Source organism: Hirundo rustica, chromosome 4 (assembly GCF_015227805.2).
Source record: "Hirundo rustica isolate bHirRus1 chromosome 4, bHirRus1.pri.v3, whole genome shotgun sequence".
Lineage (NCBI taxonomy): Eukaryota > Metazoa > Chordata > Aves > Passeriformes > Hirundinidae > Hirundo > Hirundo rustica.
The window spans coordinates 36864070-36885838 of NC_053453.1; the positions used below are offsets into that span (position 1 = coordinate 36864070).

The 21769-nt window shown below is 39.4% G+C and overlaps 1 protein-coding gene across 1 annotated transcript in view; it reads left to right on the forward strand.

The window, feature by feature from the left end:
• TPH2 (tryptophan hydroxylase 2) overlaps positions 1–21769 on the forward strand; it is a 60135-nt gene that overhangs the window by 21872 nt on the left and 16494 nt on the right. Inside the window, exons 6-8 of the mRNA XM_040062240.1 lie at positions 1755–1951; positions 3682–3817; positions 8821–8947. Coding sequence (XP_039918174.1) covers positions 1755–1951; positions 3682–3817; positions 8821–8947 — 460 coding nt within the window. The remainder of the gene's footprint in view (positions 1–1754; positions 1952–3681; positions 3818–8820; positions 8948–21769) is intronic.

Below are 21769 nucleotides of genomic sequence, written 5' to 3' on the forward strand. Positions count from 1 at the left end.
AGTAGCAACCTGTTTGTATCTGTCGTGTATAGTACAGTTCAGAATAGCTATGCTACGCTTTCCATGAGCTGGCAGGCAGCTTAGGGTTGATGAAGTGTTAAGGAGAAGGGCAGATACTAGACCTGAAGGACTGTCTCCCACTGCAGGATGGTCACAGAACCAGTGCAACTTCTGCGGGTGAGAAATACTTCACTAAATGTGTTGCAATTCTTGTCACGTCTGCAAAAGTGGCTGACAGGGAACTAGTGCATGTATTGGATATTCAGCAGTCCCTACCAAGTATGAGCACCTCATACAAAGTTGCCTTTGACTGACAGGTAACTGCCATGAATCAAAATCCTTTGATATCATGAAAGGCAAGGGGATTAAATGGTAAGTTTTCAATAAAGATGAAGGGACAACCCAAATGAATGTAGGGCAGATGATCCTCTCTTGTGCATGTAGGGACTGCATAGCAGCAATCAAATGTGACATGAGGGCTTATTCCTTGTTATCTTGTACAGTGGAGACAGGATTATGAATTGAGCAAGAGCTGGCAGCAAGAGCCCAGCACTGAGGTTCTCCTGCTGCAGTGGAACTGCCCATGTCTGATATGCCTGTTCAGCTGCTGTCTGTGGCACTGGGGAAGCTGCAGCACTGGGCTGGCTGTGCCCGTGTTGCCAGCCCTGTGGCAGGAGAGCGAGAGATAAGGACTGATGGAGCAAAGGAGGATGCTGTGAATCCCTTTGCCAATCTGTACATTGTTACAGTGCGGCAAAAAAAGATGCTTGAGGAGAAAGCAGATTGCAGAGATTACATATTCTAGATTGTGAATATTAAATCCAGAGGAACATTATAACATTTCTAGGGGGAATTAATGACGTGAGATGATGGCCCATGACCATGTCACAGGAAATTCCTTACAGGGAATACAAGGCAGTGCGAGTTGGAAGGAGCTCTTCACAATGTTCACACTGTCAGTCAGTTTTGAATTAACTGTAACTACTCAAGGCAAATCTTGGATGTCAGAAGCAGATTTGCAGGTATCCTGGAAGGCTTCTGCTTTCCAATGGCTATACATCTGTGCGAGCGGAAGGGGGCAGAGGAGCAGGACAAGATTAAAACAAAAGGAGAAGTATATTTAAAGACTTAGTTTCCTCTAGGCTGGGCAGCTGGCTCTGAGATGAGCTTCCTCATAATGTAGTCCTGCATGAATTCAGGGTTCCAAACATATCTACACATGTAAGAAATGAGTGCACATTTTTTTAATTGGATACATACATTTTTAAGTATCTATGTAATTGCCTAATCTTCCCCCAGCATTTGATGCTGTGTGAATATTATATATTTTACAGAATGCATAGAGAATGCAGTGTACTGAAGGTCTTACTCAATTTACATCTTAGACTCAGTCAGGATCTTCAGCCATCCACTTGCAAAGGTACCAGTGGAAGTAAGTGGAGGATTATTAGTCTGATATAGGAACATGGTATATAAGAAATCCATCTTTCTACTATGATACATACAAAGATTAAGAAGTAAAGAGATTGCTTAGTAAGAAACAGTTCTTAAGGAAATGATAGAATGTGTACATCATGACATCAAGAAATAATTCTAAGGAAGAGGCATCAAGCTGTCAATTAAAAATAGTTCAAATAGTTATAATAGTCTCATTTGCCTTTTTTAAAATGATACTTCTTGTGGAAATGTTGCTATCTACAATGTCTACAGTCTGGTTGTATTCAGATGTATTTTGAATTTTTTTTTTCCAATAGTGGTCAACCCATTCCCAGAGTGGAGTACACAGCTGAAGAGGTTAAAACTTGGGGGGTGGTATTTAGGGAACTCAGTAAACTCTATCCCACCCATGCTTGTCGTGAATATTTAAAAAACTTTCCTCTGCTGAGCAAGTACTGCGGATACAGAGAAGATAATGTGCCTCAGTTGGAAGATGTTTCTATTTTTCTTAAAGGTAAGATTCATATTTGGTTTCTCAATAGATATGGTTTAATGAAAACACTCTTTTTGCTAGTACGGAGTACAAAGCACGTTGAATGAAGACTCACAGCACTGTCAGTGGCCTTTGGTTTAGCCTGAAGTATCATTCTGGTCTTGTGTTCTCTGTGGCACAGAATGTTTTTGGGTCAAGAGAGTTTTATGTGGGTATTTGCAAGTACGAAATGGGGAGAAATGAATCAGTTGAACATGTAAGGCATGATGTTATCTTGGTACAGGGAGAAAATCCTTCAGTACGGTGAAAAGGAAGAGCTGAGTTGACACTGCTCTCTCATTGCCACAGATGGGGACTTCTGATAACCTCACTGGGCATCCTCCAAATATCCAGGCAGGAAAAAGAGGGAGTCAAATACCAAGATGACTGAATTAAAAGAAAAGAGCAGGTTTGGCATGCTGTTGTGTAGCCTGATGAATATTAGGCTTTCCTGAGTGCTTGAGAGAGACCTCATGAAGCTAATCCTTACATTTGTATATTGAAAAAGATCTGTTGGGCACCATAAGTGATGTGGTGCTTCTCTTTCATTTTATTTTTTTAAAGGATCAGTGTATTATATATTTAGGTTTGAAAATAAATTCTTATTTTTCATTTGCGACATGATATATCCCATGTGGACGATGTGGCAGATATGGAGCTGTTGTTTTTAGCTCTAGAAGAAAAGCCACCAAAGAATTAATTTAAGAGTTTAATTTCTCCTCAAAGTCCTTCAGATACATATATTTGTTTCTTAAATCTCTTACTCAGAAACTAAATTGTTATAAAGGTGGGTGTTTGAAAAAACCAACTTATGTGCTGGTAAAAGAATGATTAGCAAAGCATATTATCTAAATATATATATGAAGAAGCTAAAGAAAATACAGAATTTGTAATGACAAGCTCACTTTCCTCCGTCCATGTTTCATCCATAATTCTTGTTCATGAAAACCTGCGTTTGCTAGTAGCTAACTCATCATTCCTTGAATTTGATTGTGTCCTTCTGGGTCTCTCCTGTATTGTATTACGGTCTGTAAGGAATGATGACAAATTGTACAGATTTTCTCTCCCTAGCTAGAAATTCAAAATCACACACTTCTTTCAGAAATAAGCTTTCAGACTACATAGAGCAGGTAGTAGTATCTGTTGCAGAAAAACTTGAAATATTGTCCTGTAAAAACTTTGAAAGAATAAAGAAGAGAGAAACACATGCTTTTTGAAGTCACTGAGTCTGAAACTGTTTAACTCTAGGACTAATCTGTAAAAGGAAGACTGTTAAATATTTTAACTTCAGCTATAAAAATCTGTATTTTATTGATACAAAAATATTTTATCTGTAAAATAAGGGCAGATTTGTTTTCATCCTATTCTGTTCTGTTATTTTTTTAACATATTTTGCATATTTTCCAATATGGAAACTTCTGTTCCATTTGGTACCAGACATAAAAATTTTAAGAACATCACTTGCGTACCTTAGCTATTTTTTTTTTTTACAAAGATATAAAGACCAACTTTGAAACACCTCCAGCTGTTTTCATTATACATATGCTAGCAATGCAAAATACTTCTTGTATGTAATAATTGGAAATGATGTGTGGTGATCATCAAGATTGTTTGTGTCATGCTTCTGGTAGAATAATTAACAACAGATCTGTCACCAGAAAGTGATACAGTCATATATGTAATGTGATGTTTTATTATGTCCTTCACTTCAGAAAGGTCTGGCTTCACAGTGAGACCAGTTGCTGGGTACCTGTCTCCCCGTGACTTTTTAGCTGGCTTAGCGTACAGAGTCTTTCACTGCACTCAGTACATACGACACGGCTCAGATCCCCTCTACACACCGGAACCGTAAGTTACTGCCTTTGCTAAAGTACTGAAAAAATATGCTCACCAGTTTCTTGAAAGAAACAAGGGAATTTGCCAAGATTGAAAAGAGGAACCATTCTACAAAATGAAAGAAATTCTTCTTAAACTGTTGATGACAGAATCTTTCACATTGGTGAGCCAGAATTTAATTCAAAGACTTTTTTGTTGACTCTTTACAAGGGTCTTGAATGACTGGGTTATTTATATAGAGGGTTAGAAATACTATTTAAATTATGCTTCAGTGGAAAATGAGCCTTCACCTCAAAATTTTGAAAAAGTGTCCACATTTTCATTTTCTGCTGGACAACTAGAAAGAAGTTGTGGAAAAAACCCCCAAACCTGAATATCTTAAAAACCCCTTGCTTTCAGAATTTTAATTTGATCTTCTGTGCTCTCATTATTATATTTTTTGGACCAGGTTCCACAGCTGAACTTCGTTTGTCTCCTATAACACAACACAAGCAAGACATGGGGCACTATTCTCTTACCAAGAGAGAATATTAGATATGAAGCCTGTTCCAGGGAAATTGTGACAGAAATAAGAAACACTTTAATTATGACTTTTGAAGTAATAATTTGGAAAAGCATTGCAGATTTTCCAAAACAGAATATTGCAAGTTAGTGTGAAATATTTTGGCATATGGTCTTTTGATAAAAAGTGGGGAAAAAGAAGATCAAAGAGATTGTAGTTCTTTTCCTGTGTTATATATATTGTATTCTGTGCAGTAATTGCAGAACAGTACATGTCATTCAGATGATATGGAGGTAGTTTTACCAAAGGTATCTGCTGATCCTGTAAGTACAGGAGTGACATTTTTGCAGTGTATTAGTCGTGAGACAGTTGGCATAAAATTGGAGCTGTGGTTTAATCAGCTTGGACTATTTGAGTATGTTTGATCTTTTTCCAAATTTACACAAAGGATTCATACATTTATTTTCAGCTCCAGTCCTGTAAACATTTGGACTCATGCCTAAGTTTGATTTCATGAACTGGCTGCCAAAACCATGGAGTGATATTTTTGAATATAAAAGGTTCGATGGCACGGCATACTAAGGTGTATCTAAAAATGCAGTGGCTTTATTCTGGCAGGAGTCACCAGGTGGTGCTGTTAGACACCCATCTACCTTTTTCCTCAGCGTCTGAACTGGGCGAGGTACTTGCTGAAATGCTCTGAGGCTAGCTTTGTGTGCGTGTTTCTTCTGGAAAGGACGTGGTGACCCCTGAAGGATTTCGGTCACTTCTATAACCTCTGTAATTGGAACTTAAGTCTCTTAAATTTGTAGGCAAATTGATGGAATGGAAAATCTTGAGAGAAGGGCTTGGATGGAAGGAGAGGCTGAACCTCTTCTGGTCTATTTAAAAATATCTGTAGATTTCAAAAAAATAAATTATACAAGAGAAGTACTAGGCTTTGCATCAATGATTTTCTCTCCTGTGGGAAGCCAGTGTTTCAGGCTGCAGCATGTACCAGTGTTCAGCAAAGGAATGATGACATTTATTAACGTAGTACAAACTAGAAGAACATTTTCATCTACTGATAAGAGATTTAGGTACATAACTCCAGCAGGATAAAGGCAATAACATCTTCCAGGAAGCAATTAAGTGTGTCTGTGCATTTCCTGATGTTCTTTGGTTCATTGATTTGTGTATTTGAGAGTCCTGCAGTTTTCAGGATGCTGCTTACATTCAGAATTATGCAGTGGATCGTAGCAGCTGCTTTTTTGGTAACCTTTCTGGTCATGCTGTCTGGAAAGTAGATGAGTAATAATAACAATTGAGTTAGAATGAGGGTTTTTATTCCTTATTTGGGCTGAACTTAAAAATACAGGTTGTAGTATTAACACCTCTAAATATGACTAACAGAGGATTTAAGTTGTCATTTTCTAATGATGTAGTACCCTCTTACAGACCTACTGGTTCACATTAGTTAAGTAATGTGTACTATCAGGAATTCCATAGGAAAATTTTGAAAATCCTTTTTAAAATGTGTTTAGGCTTTCTTCAATAACATAGAACACACAGTAAGTGTTACCAGAAGTGTAGAGTGAAAGCCTAGTGCTTTTTTAAATCGGTGGCAAAATTAAATTGACTTGACTGGGGACAGCTCTTAATCTTCTGCAGTAGCTGCAATGCCCTGAGATCTCCTGGTTGATATATGGGGCCATAATGAGGTTTGCTGCAGGTCCCCCCACTGGTGAATGTTGTATTTCAATGATATAGACCTGGTAAAAAGGCTCCCTTTGACTTCAGTGGGCTTTCCATCAGATTTAACACCCGGGCTACAGAACCAGATACAAATTAGAGAGTTCATTTGGTTTGATCTGTATGACTACCGTATGCATTTTAAAAGATATTTCTTCCTGATTTTAATTATGTTTCTACTAGATTCACAGAGTTATGTAGATTTCTTCTGCTTTACTAACTAATTTTCTCCAAGAAAAATCTTTTGCTGTGAAAAGTGCATTACAAAAATCTTATTTTCTCTGAGCAACGTGTGTGAATAAATTAAAGGAACTTAATTATTTTCAGAATAAGACAAAACAAAAGAATCAAGCAAAGAATTATATTGTTTAGACTATCTATAAAGGGCCAGACTGGCAAAGAAGTCTAAAAGACTCCAATGACAATCCCAAATGCTGGTTCATGTTTCTGCCTGACGGATTTTGTGGGTTTGGGGATTTTTTTTGTTCATATGCTTTTTGCTTTAAGCTCCCCTCTTTGTAACTGCACTTTCAAAATACTACTTTGCATAGCTTTCATGGAAGAATCTACAAGCTAAAGGCATGAGAGAAATATCTCCTGCCTCCTCATTCTTTTCCCCTTGCCAAGAGAGACAAGTTAATGGGATTAGGCTTTGTCTAATTTTGTCTGCAAGAGTGGACATAACAAAGACCATGTGTCCCAGTGCAGAACTAGGAATAAATCATCTTTGCTTATTTGTTTCTGAAGGTTGTGGCTTCAGCATGGGAAAATAGAGATGTAGGCACTTGCTCAGGTGTCAGTAGTAGTGGTGCTGCTGTAGAAGCCTGTCTTCAGATGAGTGTGCTTACTGGAGCCAGAAACTCGGAGTCAGTTTCACTGTTTGCTTCTGCTTGAACTACTGATACAAAGCTAAATACATCTGGACTGATGGAGTGTAGCACAGATGCTCAGCAGTTAGTGTTGATTTGCCTGGTGGAGGTAAGAATTGGTGTGGTGGGCTTCCAGAGAATGGGCTTAGTAACTTAGTAACTTAGAATTTTTATGTTGGAAGTTGATGGTTGGAAAAATCAGGTTCCTCCAGTGAATTGCTCAGTACTGGGAAGTGGCATGTCTGTCAGACTGCAAACTGTATTCCCCAGCTGTCCTTTGCATTATTAGTGAGCTATAATCTTGCAGATGATAGAAGAAATTGTTGTGATTGGAACTGAATTAATTAAAGAAGGGCCTGTAGCTTTGATGATTATCCAGTCAAGTGATGCAAACCACCTCCTGAACAAAGAAATGGAGGCATGCAGAGCAAATCAGTTTTTCCAGTCTGAGTTCCAATGAGAAAGGGACTCCCATCTAGACTATGGGTCTCGTTGAATGAATTATTCTCATGTGAAGTTGGCTCAAACTTGTCACACACAACTTCAGAGAGGTGCTTGTCTCACCAAAAAGTGTGGCTGTAGTATGAGCAAAAGCTGATCTGCATCTGTCAGTGAGACCATTTGGACCGAGAAGGAAGACTTGTACGTGTCCCTCTGGTATTGGAACTGTATTTGATACACTTTTGGCGAGGCAAACTAGGAATACCAAAAACTTTAATCTTCATTTGTATACTCAGAAACTTCTATTTACAAGTATCTACCTACACATTATTGGTTCAGAAACTTCTATTTACAAGTATCTACCTACACATTATTGGTTCAGACTTCTTGGTGAGGATACTGAGTAAGAAAACTTTAAATTATATAGAGGGTTGTTTTTCTGCTCATGATTTATCTGAAATGTCATGTTCTGTGACTTTTCAAACAAGAATAGTTTGTAAAAGACAAATTGGATGATTTTGGGTAGAAGGCAGAAAACTTGGTGTTTTCTCCCTGGCTTTAAAACATTTGTTTGCAGCTTAGGACTTAAAAAAAAAAAAAAAAAAAAAAAAGAGAGAGAGAGAGAGAAATGTCTTTGAAGAGACAAAAGCAAAGGAAATGTCAGCTTGGATTTTTAAAGTGAACTTTACTACCAAGTCCATTATTTCCTGTGAGCAATTGCAGCAAAACTTTCAGAATTGTTTGAAAGCTTTTGTAGATGATGCATGTGCACTTCCGTTAGCAGTTTTTTGTACACTTATGTCTGCACTTTGTCATGACTAACAATGCACTTACAGATGTGAGCAGCTGTTCTTTTTGAAATTATTTGGATTCTCTGCTTTTTCTGAAATCTGCTTGCTGTAAAGTAGACTGCATAACAAAAGTACCCAGTAATTGCAGTAGGATCTTGTGACTAAGTGAGAAATTAGGCACACAGAAACCTCTGTAAGTATTGCCCCATATATCTGGAGGCAAGTGGCAAAATGTTTGATGTGAAGTGCTACCCAGGTACAGAAAGAGGAATGGACAAGAGGAAGAGGGAATGTCTTGGATTTTGATGTATGTGGAGAAAAAAGATGAAAACTGCACTTGTGAGACATCTGGCTTTCCCCTGGGCAGTTCAGTCTTCATGTCACCAAATTTGAAAGATTGTAGTGATCAGGCTCTTCACTCAATCTGGAAATGATGAGCAATTTACAGAACAGCTGGGGTTAAATGATATATACACTATTTAACAGAAGCAAATGTGTGTGCTTCTACCTACACGTGGAAACCATATACACAGAGAAGAACTACACTGTAAAAACCACGTTTTGTTGTAAGACGTCTAGGGTAGGGGGTCAGACTTTTGCAAAATGGCTTATGTTAAATTAATTATGGAATTATTATGGTATTAATTTCTGTAATGACTCTTTTCATTTCCATTCCCTTAGGGATACATGCCATGAACTCTTGGGACACGTGCCTCTACTTGCTGATCCCAAATTTGCACAGTTTTCACAAGAGATAGGACTTGCTTCACTGGGAGCATCTGATGAAGATGTTCAGAAATTAGCCACTGTGAGTCAAAATCTTTTTGTGGCATGTTCTCATCTCTCTTCCTTTTTAGCTGAAGAACTGATGTGCATTGTATTATTAGAGCTGTCTACATTTTCAGGTTCCAGGTGACTTATGATGTGACAATTACAGAGCTTTAGGTGTCTTTCTGTTGTTTTTAAGAAGACCAAAGCTGATCGCACTAAGTAATCAGTTTCAGTTTTACTTTCAATAATCACCATTTTTCATGGCTAACTGAGATGAATTTTGTCTGCTTTAAGGTGCTGGAAATGAGTAAGAAAGGTAAATTTGGAAAAAAAAAGAAACAAACATAAAACATTTTGATGTGTGATCTGATCTCTAGACTGTTAGCTCCTCCACAGGTGGCCACTTTGGCTCTTAGCACTGTTATTTCTGTACTCACTGTTCAGTTTTGCAGCTCTTAGTTGTATTCCAGTGTGTGACGGATTTTAAGAAGATGTTGCATCCTTTGCCTACTGCTCCCCTTGGAGAATATGTAGTTACTAAGCCAAAGCTGTGCAGTAGTAGATCTAGATCAAGACCAAGTGCCTTGGCCAGCAGCTGGGAGATGGATTCTATGTTGCATCAAGTGAGGCACAAGTCAGCAGACAGTGTGAGCTGTCTGTGTGTTAAAACTGTTAGATGCTGCTGAGACTGGAGCCTTCATAGCCTTTGTGTGAGGGACCCTGTCAAGTTGTCGTGAGCGCCTGCTCCTGAGCACCTGTCAGCCCTGCTCTGTTGCCATATTCCAGTAACTGGGATGCAACCTTTTGCATTATGACATAAGTTAGTGACCACTGGTCTTTACCACTTGCTTTGTTCAGTTGCTTTAACTTACTGTATATTTCCTTTGGTGGATCCTGTTAAAACTGAAGTGGCAAATAATTTAAGGAACTCTATTGGATTAAAAATCTCCATATTTATAAAGCTCCACATTTAAATGTTTTATCTTCTGAAAAATTCTGTGAGATTGATTTGGGGAATTGGTTACTTTAAAACTTTTGCAGCATACTGCTGCTCTTCTACACAAAAAGTGCAGTGGGGATTTAAAGGCTTGGAAATAAGTGTTGGATGTGGAGTCAAATTAGGTTCAATTAAACTTCAGAAGTTTTGATGTTCTGGCTTAGCAGAGGCTTAGAGTTCTGTCTGCCAAAAAAGGTTTTACCCCTTTGTTTGATTTGAATCCTGTTTGATTTGAATCTTCTGGCTCCTTCCAGAAGAAGCAACTAAATTTAATCATACTGTCTTCACTCCTTAGTTAGACAGGCTCAATGCCTTGCTCATGGCAAATTCTTCTCACATGATTCCGGGTGTGTTCCTTGTTTTTCTAATGGATGTCTGCAGAGAAGAAGCCATTGCTTGTATGGAGGAATCATGAAAGTTGAGTGGGTGTTTCCACCTTTGCTTGGGAGGGACTTAGCAGGAAACCTTCCTTGCCATAACATGCATTCTCAGGAGAAACTACCTAACTGGCTGTCCCTGTAAGTACTTTGAGGGAAATGGTATGTCCAAACGTTCACCCCAAAATAACCTTGGATGACATGGACCTGTTGCAGAGGATGAAGTTGGTACTGGGCTGTTTGGGTAGAGATATTAATATAAAGTGACCTCTGAATATTATATAAGAGCTTGTACTCATCCCCCTCATAGAAGTTTCCAGTTATGACTGACTGTGTCATCTGAACAATGAGCTGCTCCTGAATCATAAAGCAAAAAATAAAAGAAGACAGCTGAATCACTTTCCCTTATCACACTGAGAATCTGATATCTGAGTCAAAGTTGATTTCTCCTCCCATGCTGGAAATAGCTCTTTCAGCTGGAAGAGACGTTCAGAAAGAGTCAGAGGTGTTATTTTTTGTTGGAGCACAATGAGGGGCTGTGCTCCCCTGGGGTAGATGCTTGACAAATACAGAGATGTTACTTGCCCTAAAGTGTGCAATGTAAACAGCCAACTTGAGAGCAAGTAGAAAGAATACCTCTCGGTGGTGAGGGTGAGGAGGCCAAGAAATTCATTCAGCTGGGCACCAAATGTCACCTGAGGTGTCATTGACTAACATCTGCAGCATTCAGTCCCATTTCCGTCCTAGATAAAAAAACTGATGCAGCAAGCTGAGAAATGCCAGCCAAAAGAGTCTTAACACCAAAAAGCATTACAGGTTCCAGTGAAGCGACTTCAAAGTAAGTAGAGAAATGAATGGAGAGGGAGTATGCATATTAATGAGCTTGAATCAATATGCCCAAAGCAAGCTTGCCATTAGCCTGACCTGTTTCAAAAGATAGTGACATTAAGTGCTGAGCCATTACAGGGAGGACAATGGCATTAGGAAGAGAGGAAAACACCTCTTAGGAATGAATTCAGACCAAAAAGCAAAGACTTATTACAGGTGATTTCATAATCTTTTGCTCCATTCTGCTCTCGAGAAGACACTGTGTATCAGCTTTGATAGAGCTGCGCTTTGTGTCCTGCCCTGAGCTGCAAAGGAAACGTCTGATGGTTTTGTCCCTGCAGGGCTGACACGCTGGATATAGAGCAAGCTGGAGCCTGGTGCCTGGGCAGACTCGAGGTGTTTTGTAAATCGGAATTAGTCATGTCTGTGCAGCCCCATCGAGGGCAGGAATTAAATGGGAGAGCATTGCAGGGGCCCTGGTGCTGGCCAGCTGGAGAGAGAAGAATGGCTGCAGGGGAAGAGAGCTGAAAAGACAGAATGCAAGTTCCCTTCATCTTCTTGGGGCCTTGTAGTCAGATGAGGGAAAGAAGAAAGGAATTGCTTCTGCTTTGTCATGGAATACTGAAAGAGCCAAAAGGCAGTCTTTGTAGTGGTTTGTTGAGATTCCATTTTCATTTACAATGTTTTAGGAGAGTAAGAAAGAGGAAAGACAAAAAAAAATAAAAAGGTAACAGAGATTATGTTACTGAAACAGGCCAAAATATTTGCACCATCCACTTCTTTTCATGGAGTGTGGTATAATGCAGTTACTGGTTGAGTAAATACAATATTGACCATGCATGTCTGGGTTCTAATTATTATCATCATCATTACTCATGTCTTGTCCTATTCTGATTGATTTTCTAAAACTGCTTTTGAACTGTTTTTGCAGCATGTCTGGTTTTTCTATTTTCACATAGTACAGAAATAAAAAACTGCTGTCTTTTCTGCTTACCTATCAAATCATAAACTGTAGAGAGGACTTGATACGAGATGTTTCAACTAATTTATATAGTATATCATTTACAACATTTAACAGCATATAACGTAAGGTTCTGTCAGAAAAAATATACCAAAAAATACATCTTGATTTACATTTCAGTGTTAACTTTTAATTTGTGAACTTGGGAGCTGTCTTTTTAAAGCTGCAAGTTGCTAAGCAGGAACCTGCCTATCTTGCTAATGGCAGAAATGCCTCCTGACTCCTGTTTCAGCACAGCTCAGGTTGCCCCTTCAAGATGCAGTATGTATAGGATGTGTTTGTGAAGGTGAAATTCAGTGGGTGGCAGTTCAGAAAAGGGGTCAGCACAGTGTCTTTTTCAGGCAGTTCATCACCAGATCTTTCCTCCCAAGGATTTGGTCATTAGGGCCTAATTGGTTTCATTAAATTTTTTCCCAGTCATTACTCACTGGAAGTTATATTTAAACATCTAGTTCTTTAGAGCTGTAAAACTTTTATCTTTTCATCTTTCTTGATAATATTTGTTCTTGAATTTTCACAGCATGAGACAGTACAAATCAAGAAATTTCTTTAGTTCTGGCTGTCCTTTAAGTAGAAAACCACAAAATTTGCTTCTAAATTTGAAGGAATTGTGTGTGATGAGATCTTGTAAATGCATGTCAGACTAGTTATGAATCTAAAAGTTTTACCTTGCCTGGATGGTGACTGATGCCAATAGTTCATTTCTAAAGCTAACTTCAATTTATCTGCGTATGTATCACAAACAAAATATTTTAGAATTATATACTGAGTTAAAAACAACATTCAGAACTGCCTTTCTCTGGGTTGTGGTAATTCTTGTGACTTTACTTGCCTGTCTTACCTAAGGACCTATATTCTCTATTCTTGTTGACATCATTCTACTCCTTTTTCCATGCTGAAAATCTGGCACATAATTCAGGACAGTTCTCCATTATGTTTGCTGAGGAGATAACCAGAATGAAAGAAAAGGGAGCATTTTGGATGAAGACTGAGTAGCATTCGGTAACGTAGGGAAGACCCAGCATTCGTGGTCTCACTAGATAGATTAGCCTCTCATCTTCACAAATAACAGATTAGATTTCCCATGGGGGGTATTTGGTACTGCTAGGCTGTAAGTACAGTTTGTGAACTGGCTTACTGTCTTCCTCCATGGATGAACAAATGGAGCTGAGAAGAAAATCTGAGATTTTGAACATTCCTACTGTACATCTAAAAAATCAAGACCACCCGTGTGTTTCTCATTTATAGTTGTGAAATGATTGATAGGAAACTAACCACCATTGTAAGTCTGTGACCAGGTTCCCTGCTGAAAATATTCTGACATATAAAAATAATGAGGTGTTGGCCAACTGAAACCTGGTATTACAGCCCAAGTGCTATGGCAGTCACAGAGGATATTGAAATTTGACATTCAAATCTCTGCTTAGTCCTTTTTCTGTATCCCAGTTTAATGCCATTTATATGTGACAGGTGCCGAGAGTGAGCACAGTGAGTACCTTAAATCCAGTGGTGACATAGTGGACTTTGTTACAAAAATCTTACTTCTGGGTACACCTGTAGTTAGTGAATAAAGGAGCAGCAGCATTAAGAGCTGGGAGTAAATATGACTTAAAACTGCTCGAGTAAATTTTGATAGGCTTACAGAAGACATATGAAATTACTCTGATTCGGGCTTGATGTCACTTAAGGGAGAGGAATCAATTCCCAGGTTAACAGCTAGGATGATAAAGCTGAAATCAGGTATGATGGATTGCTATAGACAGACGTGTCCTGCTATACTATGATCTGTATGGTTCATCAGTAGATGGCCTGGGCAATGTTTCTGCTCCTGACTTTGACCAGGCAAAACCATCCATATGAAGATGTATTTGGAAATTACCCAAGTATGAAAACTGAAACTTTAACAAGGAGCAGAAGCAGATGAAATTTCATGGTTTTCTTGACCATCACAAAGTCACACAGGTGTGTGAATCAGGAGGAAAGGATAATGATGGATTATTTTGTTTGGGGAGAGGTGTTGCTGGGCTCACTGACTGCCCCTCTTAAACCATTCTGTAATTTGTGGGTTTGCTCTGAAAAATGTTCTAAAGGATTTAATAGAAAGTAATGGTCTCCATTTTTAAGGGTTTGTTTCAGCAATACTTTTCAATAAAGTAGCTGAAGCACTGATGTGAAGTCTTTCCTACATTATGCATAATCAAAAAGGTGGCCAGACAAGATAGTACGTATGTCAGAAAACAGGACTAAGGGGGAAAGAAAACAACTGTAGATTCCAGGGATCAATATTTAATATTTTAGAACACTGCAGTGGTCTCCTGAAATGCATTTTTACAGTCATTCTGTCACATATTTGTGGCACAAGAAGAAAAATATCAGCAGAGATACTTAACCAGCTTTAAACTAGCGCTGCAGATTGAAGAGTTCCATTACTGGAACTGGGAGCTAATTTTGTATTTTGTGCAGGAATTGTGGAAGTCTGCTAAGGCCTTTTTTCTGGGTATGAAGAGTCTGTTCCCAGGCTTGGATCTGTAAGAATTGTTGTGCTGGTCAGGGCTCTGGCTGGTGACTTGTGCCCATCATAAATAGCTGCTTAAGGGAGATGAAAGAACAGGATGAGCATATCTGATTATTTTCAAATGTTTTCCAAGCTTCTCACCAATCAGGAACTTGGAGAGCTCTTGTTCCCACAAATGTAACTTCTATGTATCGAATTATCTTGAAAGGATTTCTGTCTAGAGACAGCTATTTATGTTCGAAGACAAATTTTTAGTACCTGCAGTAACTTTGTCAATGACCTCTATGGCTCAACTATTCACTGTCTGTTGAACTGTCTCATTTTGTTGCTTTTAACCTGATTCCTACTAGTTTTTTTTGTATCTGAAGAGAAAATGATCAAAGCATCCCTGGAGGCTTTCGCTATGCCATCATGACTACAGAACACATTTTCTTGCTTAGTTCTCTCTTTTCCTGGGTAGGGAACCAATCATTTGTTTAGTCACTCGTCATGCTATTGAGGATGTTATTCCTCTCCTGAATCCTTTCCACCTTTCCAGCTAGAACTGGAAAAGGGAGAGGATATATCAGTCACCAGGCTGTGGAACACAGTAGATCAGCAGCTTGAACACCGACCTGAGATTTGATTAGGAGTACCACTGTGGAGTCGAGTCAGTTTTGTATGTGCTTGCTATAGAAGTGGGGACCTTTTGTGTGATAGGAAGACTGGACCTGGTGTGGTAGAGCTGACACAAGCTGTTGCTTAGGGATGAAAGAAATAGACTGGATGCAGAAGGAAAGTAGGATTCAGTGGATCCATCTTGCATCACCATACAAGGATGTGAGTCCCTCCAGTTTGTGATCAGAAAGGGGTAGGTCAACATAGGATGTGTTAATCTCAAAAAGAAACATGTGCTTTATACGGGGTCTCTCAAAGCTAAGAAGGTGAAAGAGTGCTCACCTGTTGCTACAAGGGTGTGCCCAGTTGGTCAAGTCAGTAACCTGCTTCTTGAAAGGATCTCATATTGCCCTAAAAGACAAAATTTTGTGCTCACAAGTAGCTAGAAACAGTGTTGTTCCAAAAAGTACTTATAAATATGTATCCTTGTGCCCAGCCCTGTAATGAGGAGGCTAGGTGAAAGAGAGAGCTAATTTGACTTAATTGGGAGCAGGGAAGAAATTAGAAACTTTACTGTAGAAATAATATAGTTCATTTTAGACAGGATGTGATTTATGAAGATCAAGCCCTAAGCAGTTAAAAACACTAAAGAAAAAGGCCCTATTAAAATAACAAATTGCAGCCAGAGACTGAGTTTTCTTCTATTTCTTATAGCATTTTGTTTCCAAAAGTGGTTAGATCATAATCTGTGAGGTTACTGAACTGCAAATGCGAATTTTCATGCACACAAGTAATACATTTTGACATGGAGGTTAACAAGAGAATGGTGCAAATTTCACACAGCACTGGCTTGCTAATTACATTTGTTTATTTTCAGAAGCAACTTCATTTTCATTAAGGAATTGCAGATTCTACAGTGGTAATCTTTGTCAGTAGTTCAATAGCTCACACTCTGAACACTTGCTCTGTTACAGTAGTAATGAAAGTGAGCCTGAAAAATAGCTTAGAAAAAAATTGTGGAATTTAGGAGTGTGTGCCAGTGGCAACCATCTTCCAATTCAGTGTTGGATCCAGTTGAGAAAGGTTGAGGAATGGGTGAAAGGAGTCTATGAATTTTGATAGGATTTTTTGCATATTTGTTTTCTCTTTTGACCTAGTGTTGAGAATGTATTAGCAAAAAGACATAAAGTATCTTTTATAGAACATACGTAACCAGGAAAAAATAACGTATCTATCATAAGCTTCCAGGGAGCAACAATAAGACAAACATTTTGGGTAACAACTACTAACAAATAACTCATAAGTTACTGGAATAAAGGTTTAAATAAGGGGGGGGGGGGGGGGGGGGGCGGGGAGGGGGGCAGGGGGGAAGAGCAATAAAGGAAAGTTTGTAGTATATTGCTGCTGCTGTTCCTGACTGCCCCTGTGCTTTCACCAGTATGTAGAAGGAAAGCAAGAATCTTGGGCTCTGTGTAGGTATTGTTCACACTCTAAGACATTATTTAACTCATTTGTACAAGACATGGCCGTCCTCCAGAACATAGGTATATCAGGTAGTGAAGGAGTTTAGTGTGTGGCAGCTCATTTCAGCCGTGTCTAGGTCTCGCTTAGGACTGAGGGAATGTCTGTGCTGTGGGTGCATAGGTGGAGGAGTTGGAGCCATGGAGCCAGAGTAGCTGAGGAATGCTGTGCTAAGATAGCTTTGGTGACTGTAGGAAGGGTTCTCTTTGGAGTAGCTCCCCGAATGCAGCCATCTGGTTACCTGGCTGGGACCCACAGTGGTGTTGGGATGGGCCAGCTTCAGGCTCTCTTTGCTCAGGGATCTGTGCATCCTGCTGCATTGTGCTGTGCAGCCATGGCTGCTACCCTTCATACCCAACCCTCTTTTCAGGGGTCAGTGACTCCATTAGGAGAAGGAAGCCAGGAGACTCTGCACTCAGGCAGAAACCAAAACAGTTATGTGTAATCACAAAGTATCACAGAATGGGTTAGGTTGGCAGGGACCACAATGGATCATCTGGTTCAATCTGCCTGCTCAGGAAGGGTTATCCTCGATCACATTGCACAGAATTTTGTTCCAGATGGTTTCTGAATGTCTCCAGTGAGGGAGACTCCATGACTTCTCTGGGCAATGTTTTTCAGTGCACGGCTGTCCCCACAGTAAAGTTCTTCCTCAAGTTCAGGCGGAACTTGCTGTGTAGCAGTTTCTGCCTGTTGTCTCTTGTCCTATTTCTTGGCGCCACTGAGAAGAGCCTGGCTCCCTCCTCTTGACACCCTGCCTTCAGATACTGATAGACATTGATGAAGTACCCTCTCAGCTGTTTCCTCTCAAGGCTGAACAGGCCCAGCTCCCTCCGTCTCTCCTCATGAGAGAGGTGCTCTTGAGTCCCTGATTCATCTTCATAACCGTTTGCTGAAGTTGCTCCAGGAACTCCATCTCTCTCTTATACTGGGGAGCCCAAAACTGGACACAGCACTCGGCACAGTGAGGTGTGGTCTCACTGATGTCCTCAAACTGTTCACTATTCTTTTTATTGTCTGGGATAGTTCAGTAAATAATTTTGCTTCTAAAAGGACATACATACATGTAGCTATTATGCATAACCCAAATAGTGTTGTATGGAAAGAGTCTTAAAATACGTACCTGTACAGAGCTGAACAGATGCCAACTTAATGTTCACAATCACAAGACTTGACATACCTCATGTGCTCAGTCTAACTATCTCACACAGCATGTTTGAGTGCTTTCTTTGTATGTACAGATTAAAGTATGGAAGTAAGACAAAATGCTTCTGGCATCCATAACTATGCCAAGGGCTTAATTCCTTAATGCTTCAACTTTGGAAGTGATTCTTATGCCTGTCGTCACCTTTCTATCAAATGGCATCAAAGGGCTAGATGGAATATGGTCCCATAAATTTTTAATTGAGATATTTTTGGGATATCTACCATAATAATTTTGCAAGTATATCTTAATTATATATTTATAAGTCCAATGCTGATGCTATAGAGGGCCAGGGGGCAGTTTGCCAGTGCTTTCAGTAAGCTAGGTCCGTGGGCTAAATACTAACCTCATTTCCATGTCTACCATCTCCTAAAAGATGTTGAGTTGTACACATGCAAATGAAAGTAGAATTCGTTGCTGTAAAATTAATTTTTATCATTTGCTTTCCAAAACATCTGATTTAGAAATAATGGTTTCTGTGGGGATTTAATTGATTCTGGAGGACACGTGATTTTGCAGTTGTGTCTCTTCCTTTGTCCAAACTTTGTGCTACAACATGCAACAACTTCTGTTAGCTATTTCTTAGAGCTAGGAGGCTTTCTGAAGTTATTGAATGAGGGTTTTTGTTTTATTTTTTGATGATTTTGGAAAGTTAAAGCAAGTACTCTAAACCTGAAAGCATTGTTGAAGTCAAAGACTTGGTTACAGAGAAGGGCCTTGGTTTTGGTTGTTTTGGTTTGATTCCAGCTGTGGCTGAAATTGTTGCAGTTCAAGATCAACAGAACTTCAACATGGTGGTGTCCTTTCAGGCACACTTTGAACAATGTCTTCACTCTCTTATTCTCTTAGTTTGCTTTTGCATCAGACACAGCATTAGTTTAGACTGAAGAACCTGGTTTCAGTTGTCAGCTGTAAGTTTTATATATTTTGTACCTTATAGAGAACTTTCTATAGACATTCACAAAGATGGCATCTACTAATAGTGCTAAATAAAGCAGTTTGATCTCAGAGCTTTTTCAAGACATGCTGGAAAGAGTGGGTCCTCACAGATTATTATTATTTTTCCCTGTAAATCATATTACCCTTTTTTTCCCTAGAGATTTTTGTTCCCTACCTTGAGTCAGTAGGCTGCAATTGTGATAATTATATAGTTTGACACATAAAAGTAGCTAAAATTATAGTTTAACAAGACATTTTACATCTCTCAAATGTAAACACCTTTATAGGATTAATTTTCTATCTTTGAGTAAGCACATTAGCTTATATACAGACCTATACTATATATCTGCAATGAATTTAGGACCTATACAAGAGCAGAATTCTTACATATCCATGGGAATCTGGTCACTAGTGACAATTTTTGAGTGATCTTTGCTATTTGGTAAGTCATTTTGACAGCACAGGCACTGTAAATTCCTTTGATTTTGGTACAGTGAATAGCCACAGTCTCTCTGCTCACAGGTATTTGCTCAGTATATTTTTCCACCTTGCTGAATACATGTTCATGTGATTTGCTTTGTGTTTACACACTGCTGGAAAGTAAGTCAGTGGTGACTCAGTTGACTACTCTGTGGTTATGATAGATTCATTTTACATGCCTTCACTGCTGAAAATCAGGGTGCTGCGAGAAGGTATTCAACTATACTTGAAAAAGATTTTGTTTGGGGCTGTGAAAAGCATCTTCAATTTAGATATATTTTTAGTAGCAAAATTAATAGATATTTAAAATTCCTTGAGCTACTTTTCTTCTTTGATCTGTCTGTCAGCTTGACATGAATAGAACTTACACTTTTGTGCTTATGCCTACTATCTTTTTTGCTTCTTTTTTGCAAAGCAGGTTGAGTTAATGCATTAAAAGTCACAAAAGCTTTAGGGAGTCCCTTGGCATTTCTGTGATTAAAAGAACATTGGGTTTAAATGAAGTGTTGCTGTTAGAAACTGTGATGTTTGAAAACAAGTCTGAGCTATTAAAACAGTTTTCAGTAAATAGATACAAGAAGTTAATTTTCTTTTTAAAATGTTTAGAAAATTAGTGTGGATGTTAGTAATTTTGAAATTAAGTCCTAACTTTTTTTTGCTCTTCAGAAATAAATTTGAAATGGATATGACTGTGAAGTAGTGCATTTTTTCCTTGAAGTTAGAATTTTAGAACGTCACTGGCCAGTTGTCTCTGTCTCTCCTCTCAATGTGTTTTTGCCCCCACAGTTACAGAACTTGAAAAAGGTCTGATATCCTTTCAGCCCCAGGAGGCTGCTCCCCTTTCTGAAGATATAGGCTCCACTTATTAGAAGATACATTAGGAGTTTTGCAGTTGATCATGTACACAAGAAGCTCATACCCCTCCTTGGCTAAAATGACATGGGAGGCTCAGTGGCTCTCCTGCATCACTCCCTGCAGTACAACTGTCATAGGCAGTAGCTGGCCTGCCAATTAGTGAGAGCACAGCCTGCTCCAGGGAATGGCATCACGAGAAGTACCACACGAGCCTGTTGCCTTCCCCAGGGGAACGCCTATTAGGGAGGACACTGCGGGTCTGTCTCTGGGCTGGGTGAGGATAGTCTCTAAAATGGCCTTGCAGCTCACAGTAATTAATTCTGACAGTGGACTGGCACGGGGCAGTGGTTCAGTAAACTCCCTGCTAATAAAAGTGAGGGTTGCCTGTACTGTGATTAGTTGCTTCACCTTTGCGACTTGATAATCTGTGGATTTACTAAGCCAGTCTATCGAAAGCTTCTCCCAGGATAAGTGGAGGAAAATCCTGTGCCAGTTTTTCCCCTTTTGTGGTCTCCTTAGAGCATTGCAGCATTTTCAAAAGGATGAACTCTGTCTCCCCAGCCTGAAGAGTATTTCATGGAGTGCTTCATGTTTGTGCTTTCTCATCTGAGTCACCTTCTTAGCATGCTTGCCATGGAGTGGAAGAGGGCCTTTTTAGAGGATGACAACACATGTTGGACTGGTGCTGAGTTCTACAGGTAACTGTGGTAAATGCATCCTGAGGACTGAGCTAGGCTTCTGTAGAGATTCTGGCTCTCGATGCTGGGGGAAGAGGAAGTGTCTGAGGTGGTTCTTGTGTATTCTCTGGTTATTCTTCTAAGCAAGGCAGTTCACAATTTGGGGTAACAGTCCTAGGGTCAAAGACCCATAAAATGACTATGCTGTCAGGCAAAAGACAGAAAAATGATCTCTTTGTATGTGTATTCGTTTCAAATTTTCTCTCACTTGTGTGATGCCTCCTGTTGTTGTTCAAGTCCCTGACTCTTTGCTGGAGGACTCATACTCCCCAAGCTGTAGCAGAAGCCACAAGGCTGAGGAGAACATTGTGTGGTGCTAGCCCTTGCCCCTGTAACCTAGCAAATCAGGACTCTTCTTGCTTTGATAGATTATGTTAATGCCAAGTCCTCATCTGTTATAAATGAAATGGACCAAATTCGATAAATCAAAATTTGGAATTTTATTGAGAGACAAAATGACAGTCTTGGACAGCCACAATTAAAAGGACAGCGTCGAGCCTGGGATCGGCGCCGGGTGAACAATGATAACACACTCTGCCAGTCTGTTATCCCCAAGTTCACATTTTCGGTTTGCAGCAGTCTATTTTTATACACTGGATCACGGAGAGAGACTCGGGATTTTGATGGTCCTTCCTCCGAGGCATCTTCATTAATCATGCAGGCCTCAGTTCCAAGAGTCTGAATAGATCAGCGGGGGAGGACAATGCTGTTAATGGTTGGGTCCAGGTGTGGTGTGGAGATGTTAATTTTTGGCAGAGACGATCTAGATATTGATCTGATGTAATCAT